Source organism: Passer domesticus, chromosome 5, assembly GCF_036417665.1.
Source record: "Passer domesticus isolate bPasDom1 chromosome 5, bPasDom1.hap1, whole genome shotgun sequence".
Lineage (NCBI taxonomy): Eukaryota > Metazoa > Chordata > Aves > Passeriformes > Passeridae > Passer > Passer domesticus.
The window spans coordinates 73,246,174-73,267,138 of NC_087478.1; the positions used below are offsets into that span (position 1 = coordinate 73,246,174).

The 20,965-nt window shown below is 41.0% G+C and overlaps 1 protein-coding gene and 1 long non-coding RNA gene across 3 annotated transcripts in view; one reads left to right on the forward strand and one right to left on the reverse strand.

Annotated features, from left to right (window-relative positions):
- The window catches only part of LOC135300970 (uncharacterized), a 77,982-nt gene that overhangs the window by 45,424 nt on the left and 11,593 nt on the right, over positions 1-20,965 (forward strand). The window lies entirely within an intron of this gene.
- Positions 1-20,965, reverse strand: part of LOC135300969 (tyrosine 3-monooxygenase-like) — a 28,717-nt gene that overhangs the window by 4,218 nt on the left and 3,534 nt on the right. The window contains exons 3-10 of the mRNA XM_064421061.1: positions 20,296-20,363; positions 19,099-19,149; positions 15,431-15,576; positions 10,348-10,483; positions 9,635-9,704; positions 7,886-7,942; positions 5,635-5,730; positions 157-290 (exon numbers count right to left, since the gene is read on the reverse strand). Coding sequence (XP_064277131.1) covers positions 157-290; positions 5,635-5,730; positions 7,886-7,942; positions 9,635-9,704; positions 10,348-10,483; positions 15,431-15,576; positions 19,099-19,149; positions 20,296-20,363 — 758 coding nt within the window. The remainder of the gene's footprint in view (positions 1-156; positions 291-5,634; positions 5,731-7,885; positions 7,943-9,634; positions 9,705-10,347; positions 10,484-15,430; positions 15,577-19,098; positions 19,150-20,295; positions 20,364-20,965) is intronic.

Sequence of the window (20,965 nt, forward strand, 5' to 3'; positions counted from 1 at the left end):
CATGCTTAACTTTGTGGTGAAAAAGCCACTATGCAGATGCAGAGAGACAGCCTGGCATGGTTGTTGCAATTATACATAAATAAAAACTGTATTTGAGATTAAGAATCAACCCAGTGTGTGCCCCTCAATGAAAAAACCCACAAACACTTTACTTACTGAAGCTTGACCTTGGCATCTTCCAGGTTTTCTGCTATGAAATATACAGGCTGAAAGGCTTGATCCTGATAGGGGTGAACTGCAGCCACTTCTGGATCAAAAGGCTTGTAGTCTGGCTTGTTTGACAAAGCATACTTTGCAGCAGGAACAACACCGGTTAGAGCAGGTGAATGAACAGAGAAAGAATTAGCTCCTGCTGGGCAGTAAAATTCTCTTTGAGGAATAGTTAGGGGTAATATAAAGTCCTGTTCTTTCATACGTCAGAGCTGATTTTCATAATTAGCAGTTAATAAACCAAATAATAAAGACTTTTTAAGATTAAAAAAAAGAAATATATATTTCCTATATTACAGTGATATACAACTGGATAGTGCAGCCATGTCCTCAGACAGGGAGAGGAAAGTCTATGCCATACCCCAAAATATAAATATCCAGAAGAAAAAAAATATAATGATTCTTTTTTTCAAATAGTAACACAGAAGTTTCACAGTCCTGTCTAGCATTATTTCAGAGTCCCCTAGCCCTTGTCACAAATTTCATGCTTCCTGCAGCAATGAAGATCAGAAGACAGAATGTTTCTGGTATTTTATACACAGCTCCCAGGCCAGTATAGCGACCTAAGATCTTCCCTGAAATCCAGTATATAAATAAACACTATATACTGCCTGTGCACATTTGTATTTTTGAACCCATAGAGGTCCTTGGATGTATTTTTCTACAGTTCTCTTACATTGCCCCCCCAGGCAAACACGAGGCTTATAGAAGCCTCTTCTGTCCACACTGCAGTCAAGGGTACATCTACATGGTTTGTTTACACATACTGGAAATGCCCTTTAAACCAGCCACCAGTCTGGCACTTGCACAGAGTCCTGGGAAGGCAGCTCTGCTTAGGTTTAAAGTGAGTTCCCAAACACTTTGCCTGCCCCTAAAACCCAAGTGAGATACTTTAAACTAGCTCAGCCCCAGTGATATTTGAGCTGCACCACAGATGTGCCCAAAAGCTTGTTGGGCCTCCAGCTGGCCAGGCTGGTGAAGTGTCCTGGGTACAAATCAAAAGGAGAAAGGAGCTCATCCCATCAATGTTGAGAGCTTTTTTTTCTCACCTTCAGACTGGACAGTGGGCCCCATTCACCTGGGGGCATTCTTTTAGTACCCACCCTTCTCTGAGATCTGTCTCTTTCCCTTTCTCTCTCTTCCCCAGTCTTCAGGAGACTCCCTTCACCATTTTATAATCCAAATGTCAACTCTCAGGGTGCTACTTGTAAGTAACTGGTAAGAGTGGGTGATGCTGCTCAAGACTTTCAGTTCAATCTGCTAGCTGGAAAAATTCAGACAGTACTCTTAAGCACATATTTAGACATTTCAATGAACTGGTGCAGAAATAAATACCAGGCTTAAAAAAAAAAAAAAAAAAGCAAAAACAAACCCAAAAAACCAAAACCCCAAAACTCCCAAGAATATATAAAAGATGGTGTTTTTCTTGCTCTTCATTTGCAGTGTGTAATTGAAGAGTAAACCTTGGATAGCACTCATACAACCTAAGATGGTTGGTATACACAAACATGAGGCTGCTCTTAGAATCTTAGAAGCTCTGGGGAAGTAATGGGAAAAGATTTCAGTAACTCAAAACCTGACAGGGGTCCCACTATACTGTCAGTGTTGAAGCAGAACTGAAATCCCATTGATTTCAGTGGAAGTTCAGCTTGAAACCGGATGGCCTTAAAGGCCTCTACAAGTTAAGTACTGGGTGTGCTGCAAGAAAAGCATATGTAGCACTGAGTGTTGCCAGAATTGTGGTATGAGCCATAAGATTTTACAGTATGTAGGACAGAGTCCAGCTGAGTGTTAACAGAAGAAGCATTTGGGATAATGTAGAACAGCTGACAGAATATAGTGAAATAAACAGTGCAATACTGAGAGCTTTTGGGGAGGAATTCTTACAGTTCAGAGGAGGCAAGTTTGGCCAGCAGTCAGACACATTACAACTGCTCAGTTTAGACTTGGGGATGGTTATCCTTCTGATACCTAGCTGCTGTTACTAAATGCTTTGTTAGATAACAGGGATTCAAGTGCAAGACTCATGCAGAGAGTGCCTAGCTCTTCCTCTCATCCTCTGCCTTACCCCCAAATTATGCCCTGAGTTTGGGCAGGATCAACTCATCCACAGAAAATATCTACCTGAAGCTGACTTCAAACTTGTAGGGAGTGGGTGCTGTGGAGAAAAGGGAAATGTTTTAGAGATTTCATAGTCAGGATGTGGTTCCCTTGGTTACAGTCACACACCCACAGTCAGTCAGTCCAGGCTGCAGCTCAGGGATGTTCCCAGGCTTCTTGCTGATGCTAAGTTCTCATATAACATAAGCTGTGTGACTGCTGCTTGCCCTCTCCCACTGGTTAGTTGTTATCTTCCTGCAGCCAGCCATCTAACCTCAGTAACTCATGCCCTTATGCCCTCCTTGGTGACTGAATCATTCTGCTGCTCCTGGCCTAAAAGCCTTCAGGTCCAAGGAAACCTCTCCCTTTGCCCAGGCTGCTGCAGTGTCTCCTTCAACACACGACCTGCAGTGAGATTCCTACAGGATTTGCTATGTTCACTGCCAACAAAGTGCCAAAACTTCACTGCCTGTGCCAAATATGTTGATCAGTTAAATGATAGGGAATCAAGTCTGGGAGCTCCAGGAAGAAGTCTTGATCTGGTCCCATGAGAAGACTATTAGAATGCAGATAATTATTAGGTTGGATAATGGCTTTCTGCCAAGCAGCAACAAAACTTATCTAGAGCAATAAACTCAAGTCTATCATGAGCCTCACTATCTTCCAATCTTCATTTTCTCTCTGACAGATGTGTCTAGACACTGCTTTATTTCTAAAAAAAAATCCTTTCTATGAAACAGGCACTGCACTACACATTTTCTCTATTTAGCTGTAAAAGAAGCAGCTGGTACAGGTTTGCAATTTGCTAACAGGTGCTTAGGCACTGGACCTCACAACTTTACCCACATTGCCAGTGCCTACACTGAAGTTAGAATCAGATGCACAGGCAGACTAGAATTAATAAATGCAAATATGTATGTATTTTGGTTTTGTTCTAAATAAAAGTCAATGGGATTAAATCAGTCAGTTAAAGAAGGAAACTTCAGCATTTAAGTTCATTAATATAATTAACTTGTGTATAACAAATTTCAGGAGCTCAAGGTGACTTGCACAGAGCCACTAAGCCATTGTCCCAGAAGATGCACAGTGAGGAACCTGCAGAGCTCACAAAGGGGTTCTGCAGGGTTCATAGCAGAGCTGCTGGTTAACTGCTTGCTCATCTTCTGATTTATTTGTGTTATATACAAGATGAACATGCTGAAAGGGGGACAGTTCTATTCATTACCTGTTGAGTATAAATGCTATCACTCCTGCATGTATTTTCACTAATATGATGGATGAACACAGAGGTAGACTCAGCTTTATCAAAACTTTATCCAGTAGCTTTACTCAACAATTACCAGTGATAAAATTAATGACAAAAAGCTGCCATTTATCAGCTCAGGAAGAGTGAGGACTTCCCTCTCAGCCTCAGAGGTAGGGAGTTTGAGATTGTACTTTTTTTGTTCTATTATTTTGTTCAGTTTTGTGCACAAGCAGTCCTTGTCTATGGTTTTAACCAATGGCAAGAAGAGCTTGTTGGTACCTGAGGAGGAAAAGGGTGGAAATAGAGAAGAGAGAGTACAAGTCTGCTGAGCTTGACTACAGACACCAAAAGTGAGCATTTCTATGAGATTGTTACCTTCATTTGAGTAAAGTTTAAACAGAAAAAGGAAGTAACCACATCAAATTGCTTTTGTCATGCATATTGCTATGAAAGCTACATAAATATCAGCAATGTGAAACCTCTGCCCTTTAGTATCCTGTTTAACATGTAAATGAACTTGATTTAGAACCATAAAGTATTAAGCCAGGCAGAGTAGAATAAATGTGGCCTTGAATTGTGCCTTGATTGGACATTTCTGGTTTTACTGGGTAAATGAAATCAAGTTTATATTTCCTGTTTGTTGTCAGTGAAAATAAGAGGTACGGAAGGATTCCCAGATCCTTAAGTAGCTTCAGCAGTACATAGTGTGAAGTTGATGAGCAACCAGGCCAAGATCAGGTTGCAATGTAGAAAGGAAGTCATGTTTTTTTCCTCTAGAGTGATAATGAACATGCAGATCTTTCAGCTTATCAAGAGAGAAAGCTCTCCACAGTTACCTCACAAAAATCTCCAAATTGCAAGTGTTGTGAGAAAAAACAACGCTAAACTCAGCAAGTGGTAAAACTGAAGGTTGATGTCTGGGAAGGTTCCCATTTCCTTGTGTTAATTTCACCTTCCCTTGTGGGGACTCCTACTTGAAATGCCTTGAGATACATCAAAATGTTGTTTGTCCTTCCTGTCAATTGACTGGGAAGCGGGCTGACCTGTACAAGATTGGGAGAGTTTTGTAAAATGTTTATTGTCATGACAACCCAACTATCTCCAGTTCAGGGAGTCCAAGCTATGCTAATTCTGCCACAATTCCATGTGAATGTATCATGCATCTGGCTGTTAGGTTGCTGAGTTTATGTGTTAAGCTTAAAATATGTCTCCCATGAAAAAGAAAAAAGGTTTCTGGTTTATAAAAATGCTTTAAAAGACTGGTATTTATTTTCCTTTGGTTCTTACCAATTTAAAAAATATCATCCAATATCTGCACAGCTTGAAGAATTTGAGCCTTACTGACACCATTTTAGGGCTTCTGCAATTAAAAAGTGATCACCTGCATCAGTGCTCTTCAAAATTAAAGAGAAATTAATATCTCTCCTATCAGCTGTTTGGTCAAAGGAGGGGAAATCCACTTTCTGTAAAAGTGTACAAGTCCTCTTTCTACAGTTAATCTACCTAAGCAAGGCAGTATGAAGCTTGTGCTCACAGATTTTGATCTATGCAAAACTAGAGCTGACATCAGTTTGGAAATGTATTTAGAACAAAAAGTACTAAAACAATTTCTTTTTATCAGTGTCCATGCTCTTTCCTGTTTCCTTGCCCTTCATTTGGTCCAGTCAATCGGTGCCTTTCTGGTTCATATGTGTCTGAATGTCAGTGGCATGGAAAAAATAGCCAAGCTCATAATAGGCATAATATTGCCCTCTAGTGAGTAATTCAGAAAGGAACGTGAGTTTTGTGTCAAAGTGAGCTGCATCACTACTGGCAGAGGCAGGAAGAAACAAATCTAATGTTTTATGGGATGGTTGCTTTCACTGAATTTCATCTCTTTAGATGAAAGACAGGTGCAATACCACAGTAGCTTTTCTGCTACGCAGTAGCTTCTGTGAAGGGAGAATTATTTCTTTGCAAAAGAAAAATCTGAGTTTTAAACAATACTAATTTTTGTAGAAAAGCATAGTTTGCTTTTACCAGAGTTCAGGCAAGTGGATTATAGAAATCTTTCAGTATTTTCAACATTTGACACATACCATCAGCTCCCCATAAGATGAAAGCAGTCCTGCCCCATAAGCTTTGATCAATCCATTTTGCTTGCAGAGGCCAAACTCCACAGTGAACCAGTAAAGCTGGGAATAAGAACAATTTGTGAAAAAGAATCTGAAAAGGCAGGAATTTTTAAGCTTCTCATCTTTCCTTTAATTTTCTTTTATCTTCATTTCTTAATAGTGTTGTGTCTTCAGATGTTATAATTGCATATTTTAAGAAAATACTTTTTTTTCCCCTCAGCATATAACACACTAAATATAACATGTAATTTTTCAAAATTTGTTGTCCCACTTAGGAAAAAAAAATATCACTGAACTAAAAATGTGCCAGGATCTTTCCTTTTGCAGGATCCTGAGTTGCTTTCTTTACAGTTCAGCAAATACTTATGTGTTTATATTCTGTTAATAATCTTGATTTTTATTATTTCACAATGAAAAGTCTTTTTAGTATATCTTCATACTGCAAGAGGCTTTTTTGACTGCAAAATGAGACATGGGAGGAGGAGGAATTCTTTTTAGTGTTTCTTAAGATATCCTGTATTTGGATTTTGGATAGTGAGGTTCTTTCAAGCTCTCACTATTTTAAGAGAGTTAAAAATGTATTAGTGGCACTCTGGATGACAAGGGCACTGGCAGTTTCTCATCTCTGGTGCATGGATCCACCTGCTTAGAGAAGTCATGGGGCTGAACGAAATAATGGCATTTCAAAATTTGTCTTACAAGTGTTTTAGACCACAGCAACAATTTTGAGATTCTTTAAAGAAACTTCTAATCTAGTTACCAAAATTCTCTTTATGAAGAATGGGGAATGACAGGGACTTTGAGAGATAATCTTGGAATTCATGTTAGACTTTCATGTCAGGATAATGAATACACTTCAGGTTCTCTTCTATCTTCACTTTTTAGAAAAGGAACTCAAACAGTGAGCCTAGATTAGGTATAGAAATTTTAAACTTTTGACTATTGGGATGTTAATCCAGAATAGGCTTACTGTTCCGAATACTTGAATGGCACTTACAAAATTGTATTCTCACAGGCCCTGAACTGTTGGGAGCCCTTTAAAAAAGTGCCCTTATTCTACCTCCCTAAACCCTGGATGATGCTAAGAAAGTTTCAGCCATGAGACCCTTTATTGTTCTGATCTTAATTCTGATCCTCTGTCTCTTGTCTAGACCTGTTCAGTTCAGGATCAGGAAGAGGTGCCTGCAGAGGAAAGATTTATAAACCACAGACTTTAACCCAATCTCACCAAGTCCTGGGGAATGATGCAAAATGGCTCTCTGGGACTTGGAATTTTTTAACCCTAGCAAAGGCATGGATCTTAGTCTCACTCTAGCCTCTCTAGACCCAGGTAGTGGAAGAGGAAATGTGGACTCTCACTGTTTCCTCACCAGTTTGGGATGAAATCACAAAGGATTCAGCACTTGTAGCAATCTTCAAAAATAATGGTGGTTTTACTTAGTCCTAACCCAAGGATGTGCAGATGGATTTTTGGTGAGCCACAACCTCCTTCGTGAGTGGGACTGTGGACTGGGTAAGGAACTTCAGGAGTGACATTCTCCTCTCAATCACTACCTGTACTAAATGAGTCTCACACAGCTCAGTGGGGTAAGGCTCCTCTGCTCCTCTGAAAAAATCATCAAGACTGGTAAATGGGTGCCATTATCAGAAAAAAAAAATCACCTGGCCTCCTGACAACTTTCAGAACAAGTTAAATGGCTGTAAGAGGCTGTACAAATAGTTTTGATGGTTGTAGGGAGCCTAGTGACTCAGAACTGAATGGCAGTACCTGCTCCCAAACTGCTTTTAAGTGCTCACCCATTTAGTGAGATTAATGAATGTGGGGAGAAACAAATTGTGATGGTTCCCTGCACCTCATGTAGGAGAAAATACAGGTATCACACTGGGTATCTAATGTTTTAGGTGAATCTGGAATGTGAGTTGGGACCATCCTATGCCTGAAATTGTACAAACTTAGCTTAAGAAATATATTCTTATAAAACCAAGAAGTGTTAGCATTTCCTCAGGTGGAATCACACCATTCTGGGCTCCCCCAGAGGGATTCAGTCCCTGCTCCAGCACCTTCCTGACCTGTGGAGGAGAAGAGACAATTCTGCTGAAGCTCCCATTTCTGTAGTCAATCTGAGGCACAAAAAGAGCCTTCCCTGCACAGCAAGGGATATTCAGTGAATCATTTGGGGCTTGCCTCTGATATTAAACTGCCATCTGTACTTACTGTGGCCAGTTTCTCAATCTCCTCTTCAGATGATCCAAGAGAAGCCAGTCCAATATCCTAAAGCAAGTAAGCAAGCAGACAGTGTTACACTAGTGTGATTATTCAGCCCAAGGGAGAGAAAGAGGGGAAAGGGGAGGGCCACATCATTTCTAGCATGAATAGCATGAACTATTCATTGTTTTTGTCACCCAAAATGACCTTCCATGGCTTCCAGGATGCCTACCTCTCCCTGGCCCCCAGCTACATACCACTGGGAGCCACATTAGATGAGTGATTAATCCTCAGTGTTCTCTGTGCAAAATTAACCATCTCTTGTCTTAATGCTGGGCTATCTACACCAGGAAAAAATTTACAGAGAGTCATGAGAAGGAAGGAAGCAAAGGTGGGTTTTACATTTGCAATTACCTTTCTGTCCCTCACTCTTTCTGACAGCCCTTATGAGCAGGCCAGATCTGTGCAGGGATGATTCTGTTTACTTTCATCTGTGCTCCCTGTTAAATGTTATTCTCACAATAGGAAACTGTAGATATCTCGTTTTTTTGGTATCCCAGGAGCCATATCATGCAACAAACAAACAGAGCTAGGGCATTTTCACCATTCATTGTCTCATATTGAATGGAGCAAAAAAGAATTTTCATGGGGTGAATTTCAACTGTGAGAATACTTTGTGGGGACAAAAAGTGAAATGTGAAAATTCACTGAATGTGATCTCATGTTGTATAGTCTATGCTATTGATAGGAAAAGAAGAAAATTGAAAGCTTTGAAATTGCTGTAGTCTTTTATTTTTAATGTGTCTTAAGTTCCAGTATTGAACTGAACTGAATAGGTTTCTTCCAGAATAAATTATAGATGACTAGGATGCTTAATGTACTACTCTTCTGATTCTGTTGATAACCAATATTTATAATCAAAGTGGTAACTGGCATGTGTTTAAGTTGATACAACTGGAAACCACCTCATATGAGGTGAACTGATTTTCTTTTAAAGATATTTCTTCAGGGACCTGGGTCATGTTGGGACCTACATCTTGTTACCCCTCCGATCTTATCCCCAGTTTGCACACTGGCCACTGGTTGATAAGCCTGGACAATGAGATGTCTTCTTCCCTCTGCTATGGTTTTGAGGAACGCTTAAAGTTCTGAAGTCTTTAATTATGAGAGGTCATTGAGTTCATTTGGGTCTGACACTGACTGCTCATACTAAAAACCCCTCATTGTACAAAGAAGCTCTGTTTGCTTTTTGGAGCCTCCTCACCAGTGTGAGCAATGCTGTGAGAATCTGGTGAGTTGTAAAGGGAAAAACAACTCTGATGAATGACATGGTGATGGACACAATTAAAGTCTCTTGTGAGATGAGAATGTACATCCAGAGACAGAACCAGCTTGGAGGCTCAGCTGTGTAGGTTCATGTGGTGGAGGCCAGGAAGCCAGGGGAGCAGCTCGGTCAGCAGAGCTCAGACTGCAGCCCCACAGAGACATCCTTCCCCAGACTGACACAGCCCTCCCACAGAGAAGTCCCACAAGCTCTGCCTGCCCTTCCTTTTACACTGTGTCTGTAGGGAGCAGTGCTACCCCTCCCTTGGAGCAAACATCTCCCAGGTCGCTGCTAGCCCACCACGCCTGGAGGTCATGGCTCAGGCACAATCCAGTCCTAGAATTGCATTGCACGGTGAGCTGTGTGTATTCAAGGCAGTCACTGGGCTCCTATCCAGAGCAGCTGGTTAAAGGGTCAGCAGAAAATGTTCTTACCTGTGAGAACTGGGCAAACTCCTTGTCAGCCAGCATGGGAACATGACCCAACAACTCATGGCAGCAGTCTCTGGAAAATAAGTGACCTTCTTGTTTATTAAAGGCTTCCTTTCCTGTCCTTCATGATGTCCCTGTGAAGGACTTTGGCCAACAGACCCCAAAGGCAGCTGGTGTGAATGCTGCTCCACAGGGACTGCCTCCATATCTGGCCTGGCTCTGCAAGGATCAGAGCATTCCCTCCTGCCACAAGCAGCCAGCTGCCCCCTGCCACCTTGTCTGTTGTCTCCTTGGGATGGCATGGGCACTAACCTTCTATGTCACAACATCTTTGAAAGGTCCCTGTTTTGTCCCAGCATACAACAAAAGCGTCTGTGTGAACTTGTAATTTCTCATGAAATGCAATTGTTGTTGTCTGGCCAGCACTTACTGGGAGAGTTTCACAGCAGGAAATCAAACCCCAGCAGATGGTAACTGAAGGCAGGATGAAAAGATTAAACCAAATATTCTTTAGTCTTTTCCTTGCCCAGACAACTTTGCAAAAGAGACAGAGAACCACACCCTCCCATGCATGACTTCCCCTTCTACTCTCCAGCTACCAGTTTCTCAAATTGTTTTATTCTTTAGACTACTGGATGGAACTCCAGAGCCAGTCCCAAGATAATTATCCCCAACACATTCAGAAGGATGGAATTATATCAGGGCATCAAACTTACGGTTCTGGGGAATGCATGGGAGAAGAGAAGTGCCTTGTATACTGTGTGCACGGAAAGACACGAAATGCCAGGCTGGCAAGGAAGTCACGAGCAGACAGCTGTCCTGCAGCTGGTCTCAGCTGGAAACCTGTTCTCTCTGCAAAGGGAAGGGACACCGAATTCAGCTGTCTCTAGGGTTAACTACACAGCATGTTTACTTTAGCCAAGTAGTTTCAGGGATCCTTCCTGCTCTCTTGGAATAGTTCCCTCCACCAAGCATAGCAGGCACACCTTGGCTTGTTGTGATTGACGTGCCTCTGTGCTGGTATAGGACCAGCTCCTGAAACATGGAATCACCTATCCATCCATCCTGTGTGCATTCCATAGCAGTTTCACGAGGTGTGGGAGTACTGCCCACCCCAGGGCACATTTTTGCACATATACACCCAATTCTCTACGTTCCACACGACAGTGGTGTTGTCTGAGGTCACTCACAGTCCTTCAGATCAAGCAGGGAACAGAACCTGCATCTGGTGTGTTGGAACCCTGGGTGCTGAGAATTTCAAACTTTCTGTGCTGAAGGGCACAGACCCACAAGACAGCACTGCATTTGGCCTGAGGCTGTGGAGAAGACTTCCGAAATTGATTAATAGCACTGGGATTACAGGTGTGTAGTTGGTCAGAGGTGTGTAATATAACAAGGTAGAAAACTTAGAGTTTAGTGTTTTAGAATATAGAAATAAATATGAAGAAAGATGGAGGTTTTAGGACAGAGGCAAGTTGTTCTTCTTTACCTTCTTCCTTCTTCTTCATGGATCTGGGTGATTTTCTCTAATTAGATGAAAGATGACTGCATTACGAGTTTTGGGTGATCATAATTAGGCTAGAAGCATAAATAATATATATGCCAACTGTTTATTGGGTAATTAGTACTTAAATAGCTTTGAACAGATACTATTTTAGGGCACTTTCTTGACTTGTTAGGGAGAACTCACACCTCATGAGTTTGTAATAGATAAGGACAATAAACTTCAGAGTGAGACTTCAAAAACATTTTCTGAGTATTGTTCGCCCTGCCCTTGGAACAAGAAAGAGCCTGAAATTCCAACACTGGTGTTTTTTCTTTTTTTTTTTTTTTTTTACCATTATGTTTGTCTAGAACCCACTGCACAGCCCCCCAGTGATGTGATCATAGGTGTTTTGCTTTGCACATGTCCACAGAAAAATGCAACACTTTTGTACTGTAATTTTAGCTTGTACGTCCAGGATTACCCCAGAGCACCCTGCACCATTGGAAAGGACTGTGAGAGATAACCAAAAAAATAACCAGTCTGGTGGTCAATAGAACACACTCTACATTTCCATGGGAAACATGCTGGTGGTCTGCAAAGCTGAGAAAATTGAAAATCACCGCTTTCAAAGTGAGCCAATGATCATCTTTTTGAAGTCCTATATTCAAAAATCTGTGTTTCATTCTCAGCTCCCGTAAATGACATCTCATCTTCTTGAGAGCATAAAACTGCATTTAAAAAAAAATCAGAAATGGCTTTATTCTCAATTCTTCCTCCATATTCTATTGTGTCATGAAGTCTATAACCTTTTTTTTTTTTCCTTTTTAAAACAAACAAAAAAATCCCACCCAGAAACCAAGCCATTTACGAGATTTGTTTTGGTTTGTTTTTTCATGTTTCTTCCAGAATTTCTTGTCTTACTCTGTCAGGCTATTAGTACTTCTCCCATTACAAAACAAAACAAAACTAAACACCCAGAGAAAGAAAAAAAGGAAAAAATTTCAAAGAAGTGACAAAATATAGAAGAAATAGAGGAATGAGAGGACAGCAAGAAGTGCTTCTTTCTGACATTGTGGTGGACTAGGTGGTGGGCATTTGCCACAGATATCTTCTATTGCTCCCCTCAATTCAAAGGTAACTAGTATAGAACTGCCTCAAAAATGAACAATTAAAAAAAAATCCTGTGGAGATGATGTATCTACATTTGTCTATTTGCTGGTCCAATCCAGAGGAATGTGAACATTTCAGAATCTGGCAATCGTTGGGCTGAATTCTGAGTGAAAATTACATTAGCTGAAAAATATATGATATGAAAACCAATACCTTAGTAACTCAATTTTGGAAAGTCTATGAAAGAGTCTAGGGAAATTTATATAGCTTTAGCATCCATGTTGGAGGAGAAGGAGGCAAAATGAAAATTACAGCTTGTGTTCCCTAAGATGTCCTTTTAAATAGAGGCCAGGGAATCAGACAGTCTGCTGATGGAACAGACTTGGCCAGTTGCCTTGAAAAGCCCAAGGAAAAAGTTATCTGCTGAAGGTAATATCTGCAAAACCTGAACTCCTAGCTCACGACTGCACAATAAAACCAGCAATCAGCAGAGAACTGGGGGTGTGGCTGGTTGGACCTGCTGCCCAAAGATCTGGGAAATCAAAGTGTGTTGCAGAGAAGGTCTTGAGCAGTTGACCTAAAGTGATCTGCAAGGCTTAATTCTTGGCCTAAAAACGGGTGTATACAGGCAGCCTGTGCATTGTAGTGTGAGCTCGCTTCAGCTCACTGGCTGTAATTTCTTCCAGCTGTGGAGCACAATGACTGCCTCAATCCAAACATCTTTCCTAGAAAGAAAGATGTGCCTAGGTTCATCTAGTTAACCCTTCAGGAAAACACTTGCCACGTGTAAGCGATCACGCTGTTAACTGCTTAATTCCCTTTAAGTAATTGTGAAATATTTATGAAGTACAGTTCATTTCTCTTCAAGCCAGCCTCACTAATAGGTAAAAACAGACAGATCTCATCCCAAATCAAAAGGAATTGCTTTCTTGTGTTCACAGATACTGCTAAGTTATAGAGAAGATGGAAGTTTACCTGGCTGTGTGGGCTGGTTTTAACATGATCACTTTCTTTCCATGTTATCCCCTCTCTCTTTCTCTCTGTCTCCTTTGTTTTATTATTTTCAAAGCTGTACAAGGGGAGGTTCAGAATTGACATTCAGAAGCATTTCTTCTCTGAGAGGGTGGTCAAACACTGGAATAGGCTCCCTAGAGAACTGGTCAATGCCCCAAGCCTGACAGCATTTAAGAGGAGTTTGGCCAATGCCCTTAGCAACATGCTTTAACTTTTGGTCAGATTTTAGACTTTGCAGATGCTTCTGTCTCAGACTGAGTTTGGGCCTTGCAATAATATAAATCTTCATGCTATTCTAGAAAGTGTTCTGCATAGTGAAATGACCTTGTTAGAGGAAAGTGAGCCAAGATATGCATTCAAAGCCTCATATTATGGGACTAAAATAGATTCCTCACTTTTAATTGTGTCTAGCTGTTAGCACAGCTCTTCTGAAAAAAATTTGTTGCATTCATGTATAACCTGTAGGCTAAAGTAATCCAATTTTAATCTACAGTTTAATGAGGGTAGGACCAGTGGCCTCAAGGACTATGAATAGTTCTACAATTTCCTTAGCTGTCCATTTCAGAATGGAATGAAATGCCTCTGAAATTCTTGATACTCATTCCCAGGTAGTTAATACAATTAGCTTATATTAGACACCTTATGTTTATAGAAAATTAGTTGAAACTCACTGAGAACATCTTTCCAAAGATTATTGACAGGTTTGTCAGAGTTGCTTTTTAGTTTGTTTTGTTTTATGACACAGAGAATATTTAGAACCAGAGCCTGTAAAGGAAGTGAGCAGACTCCAGACAACCAAATTCTGTCAACTAACAGGAGCAATGCAGATAGGATTATGGCAGCATAGTCTTGCACTATCCTAAATTCTCCCAGTTTGAAATCACCTGATACACTTGAAGGATATGAATATTTGTGATAATCAAGTCAGAATCACAATTCCTGGAACTCCCTGCTGTTAGCTATTGTGCAAATTAAATGAGATCAACTACTTCAAGAGAAAAAATATTTATCAGCCCAGTTATTATAAGAGGGAAGTAAGATGGGTAGTTGAATAGAAGTGAGAATACATGAGAAAATACATAATGCCTACACCAAAAAAAGAAAAAAAAATCCTACAGCTGGGTGCAAGGGTGTTTATGGAATATGCTTTTCACATGGCAACCCTCCCTTCCCTCACACTAAACGTGCAATAAAAACCTTGTCATCAAACAGCTTAATCTTCATGAGAAATGCCAAAGTCTTAGAAAACTCTTCAGACACAGAAAGCTCATTCAAGCTAACTGGTATCCCCTACTCTTATATGGAGCAGGTCACTTGATTTCCTGAGTATTACATTTGAATATTGCATTTAATTGTATTCATTTAAAGGTAAGCCATATATTTTATTGTATATTTAATCATGGTGATAAGCTGTCCTCTCTCTGTCACATTTTTTCACTGAGGAGGAGGCTTTAAGCATCACCTTTCTTTAGCAATTCTTGATAATCAGGTGGTTTACACAAAGCACCTGGCCTTGGGAATCCATGCAGCCTGTGGCCTCATAATGCAGGCTCCCTCACTCCTGCTCCTGGCTAGTCAGCCCCTAGCTAACAGCCTGGCAGACTTGTGTGTCCTTTTTCTAAGGTGACCTCTTCATGCCTTTATGGACTAGCACCACAGCCTCTGTGCTCTTCTGTCAGCCACAGGGCAGGCACCAAAAAGCTTGGTGTGGCAAGTGGTGCTACAGAGACAGAAGGAAGCAGAGTTGTTTCAAGGCAGCTGCTGATTGACCAGCAGGATCTCCTGGAAATCTTCTCTAGCACACATCCCCATCCTGCCAGGTGGATCAGGAAAAAAGCATACTTGAGAGGTACGTACCTGTGGTTGTGTTTGGGTCTTACTATCAGCATGGCTACAGAAGCATAAAACAGAGCCCTACCCACAAAAAGGCGGTGTGGAAGTCATACTGAGCAGTGTCTGCTGTGGCTGCAGTGCTGCTGGTACAGGGATTAGCTGGTAGTGCCACAGCAGCTGCTGCCACTCACAGAACACACACAAACTTCCAGCTGGGTCCCTCCATGTGCCTGGAATGAGCGCCCTGTGCTAGAGCTCATCAGCTCTGCTCACCAGCTTGTTTCATAGGAAATGGCTTGTGGTGCACAAATATGTGCAGGGAACCCTAGAATAAACCATAATTTATAATGACTGACCTGTTAAAAATCTGGAGACATCCTGAAGCTGAGGGATGTTATCCTCTCTGTAGCCGCAGTGCTTCTCGAGCTGCTGGAAAGCATCCAGGTACTGGGAACAGGCGTGAGTACGGTAAAGGCTCCTCAGCCTCCTGTAGACTTCTCTCCTGAAAACCAAAAACTGGATAGAGTGACATACCTCAATAAAGCAGTGCTTAGTTGTACCATCTACAAATCCACAGAGAGATGTAAAGCCCCAGCATGGGGGTCATGGTCTAAAAATCTGAGCTGGGGATTTGAAAGCTGGTGCTTGAAAGCTGGTCCTGGCTGGATGTAGCAAACCATAAGGGCTGTTTGTTTCACTTTTCCTTCAGAAGGTGTCCTTCAATATTACAGAACTCTAACTCAGATACAGAAGTGTTTCTTGATTAGGCACCTTCTTGCTAAGTGTGTTGGAGGCAGGGAAATCCCAGGAAGAGAGCTGAATCTGGGATACCCTGTTGCTCAGCTTATGAAAGGAATGAATCAGGTATTCCCCTCCTTCCTATGTTTGGGTACAACTTGAAATGCTGCTCCCTCCTTTTCCACCCTGAAGCCTAGCCTATATTTGTCTCTTAAAAGCCTCTGGGAAGAGCATCTTTTCTGATACTGAAGGGTAATATCTGCACAGGTGAAGAGGTTTGTATTTTCACAGTTCAAAATGCCAGGCACAGGCTATGTATTTGAAAGATATGCCAGCTTCTTGAAACATTTATCTCACTATACAAAAAGGGACCACCTGGAAATAATATATGTAACCTGATTTGGAAACAGGCTTTAATATTCTCACAAACTGGATGGTACTTGGATTTAGAGCTGTGGTTTGAAATATATTTAGCTGTTGCAAAATAAGCAAGTAGTAATAGGACAGCAAAGAACCTTATAGAAATGGTTATTTTTGTTCAGACATGGCCCTAGGGTCTCAACAACTTTATAAACATTGTTTTATGAAAATTGAGATCATTCTTGGAAATGCTGGGTACGGGAAATGACCTTTTGTTGTTTTTGTAATTTTTTTTTACCATTATTATTATTATTCTCCTTTTTGTGATGCTGTTGTTGCTATGGAGGTGATAGCCAGTCCCTGGTTATGGCTCTTTAGTTGTACAAATGTCTTACGCAGTGTGGGAGTAATAATGAACCAGAATGAAGCGGGGGAGGAAAACCTTAGGAGGAAAAAAAGTTAAAAGAACAGAGGGAAACAGTGGCTGTTGTCACTATTGCAAAAGCCACAGGAGACTGGGCCATTTCCATGGAGGAATTAGGAAAAAATGAGGAGGACTAGAGTTCAAGCATTGCCCTGGCTTATTTCCTCATAGAATACTACTGACTTCAGTGGGGTTGTGTGGGATTTGAACCAGTGCAGGGTTCATGCCCAGACTGGAGTCTAGAGAGAGCAGGCTTGTTTACACTTGTGCACATATGGTCTCTTTTATCAGGGTCATTCTGCTGTGTGTCCAAACATTGGCTACCACAGAACTGCAGGCAGTCCCAGGGACCAGTGATGAATTACCCAAAGATAATCATCTAAGGAAACCCTCCAAAGCCAAGAGAGGAGCAGGTATGCTGTTGTCACTGCTGGAAGCAAACATTACTAAAAACTCTAGAAAGGAGCATCCTGACAAAAGACAGAGCCAGATGCTTGAAAGACTTTAAAGATAATAACCCAATTTTACATAAATTTCCTTATTTTTCAGGGGAAAAAAAAAAAGTGGCACTATTCAGCTTCATTATGAATATGTGACAGGTGCATCCCCATAATTTTCCCCTAAATTCTCCATTTTTCTTACACAGCTTTTACCCATATGGCATCTCTGACTGCTTAGTTTCAGGGCCTTCCAAGAAGTTGCTTTGAAAACAAAAGCTCAGATCATCCGTACCCTCTGTTTTCTGAAAGTCGTATTTCTTCGCTGGCTTGGTTTTCATTTTTATAACCACGTTGCTACAAACTGAAGGCATCCAGCAACTTCTCAGAGTGACACCAAGGGAATTTAGTTTGTGCTATGAATTTCCCCTGCAATTGCACAGCTCAATTAAGCTGTGCTGTAATGCAGCTGACCTCAGGGCACAGCCTCAGGGGGCTGCGATAACAATTGGGAAGGCTAATTTTGGAAACAGCTTTACATAACAAGACAACCTGGGTTACTGGGGTTGGCTGTTTAAGGAAATGGGCAGATACTCCTTTAAAAATCTATTCTGTTGCCACAATGGGTCTAATTCTAGGTGGAGAAGAGCTGGAATGACGAAGGTTGGCAATAAATGAGAAAAACAGGAAAGAACACAAAATTAAATTTTCTTAAATACGACATTCCCACACGCCATCCCATGCCAAGATTGTTGGCTGGTGGTAATAATCATGAGCATGACACTGACCATCAATCTTTGACTATTGAAAGATGCTATAAAAACCTATTTGAGCTTAATAAAAGCACATCCTCCTGGATGAGCTGGATGCAAGGTTTTTATGTGGTTGTGGCTTTCTGTGGCAAAGTAGATTTTACTTGAACTATTGAAAGAGATGGGATGCCAGAGAGGTTCTGGCATGAGACATCTAGTTCTATGGGTTTAAGTCCTGGTGTTGGAATAAAATTTGATGATGTGATTTAGGGCAAATTACTTAAGTTCTAGGGTTTTCAGTGGCACAGTTAGAAAATGTGGTTTCATTCTTCCTTTCCTCCACCTTTAGGCCTTCTTTCCATTTAAATTTCTGAACAAAGACTATCTCTTATGTGTACATGTGGCACCTTGCACAATCCCAGGACTCTGCTCTTGAGACTTTTGGACATATTAATGTTTTGTAGTATCACACAAATGTGGAATTTCTGCTGCTTACTGATATATCTTCAAGTTAGTGGCAGAAAGTGGAAACAGAGGGATTTGAAATAGGAGCTCTGCTTCCTTTCAAATCTGCCACATATTTCACATAATGTTTTAAAAAATACTCTGAATTGAATTAATTTTTTTATTCATTGGTTGCGTTTTGGGCCTTTTTTTTTTTTTGAGTGGCAGACCCTCATGAGAAACAAAGCACCAGTGAAGAAATGCTGCACCCTTGTAACAGCAACTTACTATAATTTCATATGATATCTATATATTATCTAAGGCCCTTTTACAGTGTAAATAATGTGTATTATAAAGGTATTTCAAAATTCCCTCCACCTTCAGTTTGGAAAATGCTACACATTCATGTTAAAAACAATGAATACTTGAAGGAGTACAAGCAAGGCTCCTCTGTCCTGTGAATATTGAATTAGCTGTGTCCTCTGAGTGAATTTCTGTCCTGTGAGTGGGCGTTTTCTCCTGACAACAAGTTTGAAAATGTGATATTTCTGCCAGCACCATAGCTATGGTGAGTTAGAGGTCTGTCAGAAGAAGTTATTCTATAGGGCCCAGATGTTTTCTGGCTTCTGATATCCTGATGGGATCTGCAGGCAGGGAGATAGTCAGGAAAATGCCTTTTGCTCTAGAAAGTGAATAGTTAAGACCAGCCCTGAGAATGTTTTGCAGAAAGCCAAATGACCAAAAGATGACATTTAACCAAAGAGTAAAATGTGGGGTGGATGAACAACATTTTAAAAAGGTTATAGCTGTGTCACATTGCCAGCCTTTCCTGGGACTGCTATGGAATGGCCCATAATTACCAAACTCACCAAGTTGCTGTTTCCTGTGCTGTGTACTCAATGTGAGGTAAAGGGTCTCCTCTGTAATGAAGAGAAGAAATATGACACATTTTAAGATTTCAAGTTCAGTTTCCAAGCATTTTTTTTGCCTGCACCATGAATTTTTGCCGTAATGAAAATAGAAACAGAGAAATAGTAAATAATGAACCATCCATTTGTCTTGGTCAGCTCTAATGTGGGTGTTCCCTCTTCTGTTACAATGTGGGGAGGAAACAGAGGGATATGTGAGAAAGGGAGCTGTGTTCTGGTTCACAGATGGAGCTAGAGACCTCCAGGCTTGCCATCACCTCTGCTGAAGGCAATCTTGGCAGCAAAACACAGTGTGTGCCTGGAGGAGCCCTCCCTGGAGGATGTGATCAGCTCAGCACCATCACAGAGAAGCTTTCAGAAACCCATGAGCAGAGGGCTGCCCAGCTGCCAGTGGGTTAGCACTGACTCTCCTCTGGGTGGTCTTTTCTCCTCTTCCTCACTGCTGCTTCTTCTGTAGCTCTGAGTCAGTTCACTTCTGCTTTTGGGCTGCTCTGAGCTGTGCTGAATCTGATAATTTATGGAAGAGAGAAAACTGTATTCAGAAGTCTCACAAGACTTCACAGACTTCACCAGTTCTTGGATACCATGAGGCTGATAATGCATGACTGGTTGTACCTATACCTTTGATTAACCCCATCAGAAAGCAGTGTAGCTCTGGTGAAGCTCCACACATAAAGGTAGAAACATTTCCCATCACTTACAGGAGAACTGAGAGCTTTTCACGTTTTTAGGTAGTTAGTGTGCATAGACAGAGACATTTAAAAGAGGAAACACAAAAATAATAAATCACTTTCCACCATCAAAAATATGTTGCTAAATATAGTTCCTCAAATTTCCTTGAAAAGCATTACCCTCAGCTCAGGACCAAGTCCTAAAAGAAACTTGAAGTAAAGGGTCATATTGCAATCACTTCTGCTAAAACAAAATATAGCACTGGATTGGGATATGTGAATGCAACCTTAAGATTTTTGTCTTAAAATGTATTTGCTGTGTCATCACAAAAGTCTATTTCATATGGAGTGAGAGCTTTTGTGGCCCCACTGATCCATGGACAGAATAGGACATCTCTGACATGTCTTGGACATGAAGTCTGGCAGTGTGGAGCACTGCACTTCCCCTCAGCAGCCTTGTACTTACGCTCTGTAGTTAAAGGCCAGGTCAGCAAAGAATGCCCTCCTCTTGCTGTACTCCCAGTCAGAGTATCCCTGGGTTAGAAAATAATTAGGAAAAAAGAGTTTTACATCATGAGAGATCTGTGGGCATAAGTAGAAATCATCAGAACTACCATCAGAAGTGCAGGCTCCCCCACACCCAGTTCTCACTGCCCATTTATTACTATGTTGTGATAAAGACAGACTCAGTGGTATCTCTTTAAAGGGGAAGTTTACCTACTGAACACCTGCATTTTCTTTCTGCTCCTTCTGTGCTTACTAGAATTAAAACTTCAGGCAGTCTTGGCCAGATATTGAATATGCATGCAGGCATGGAATCACATTCCTTTTAATTTTACATCATTCATACTAGGAATTAAAACTTTAAATCTGGGACCGTGTGCTAATGTAACTTACGAAACAGCGTTGATCAGCATCACTGTACAAATATTTATTATTCTAAAATATTCAGCATTTACTGGAACCACTTTGTGTACTGCAAGCCAAATTTGTCCCTTAGGTTTATTCACATAATTTTTAGTGTAGCAATAATACCAGTAACCCTGCAGTTAATGAGTGCTGTATGCATGAATCTGAGGAAAGGGCTGGATCCTGAGAGCATGTCAGGATGTCGTGTGTTGTGGATAATATGTTCA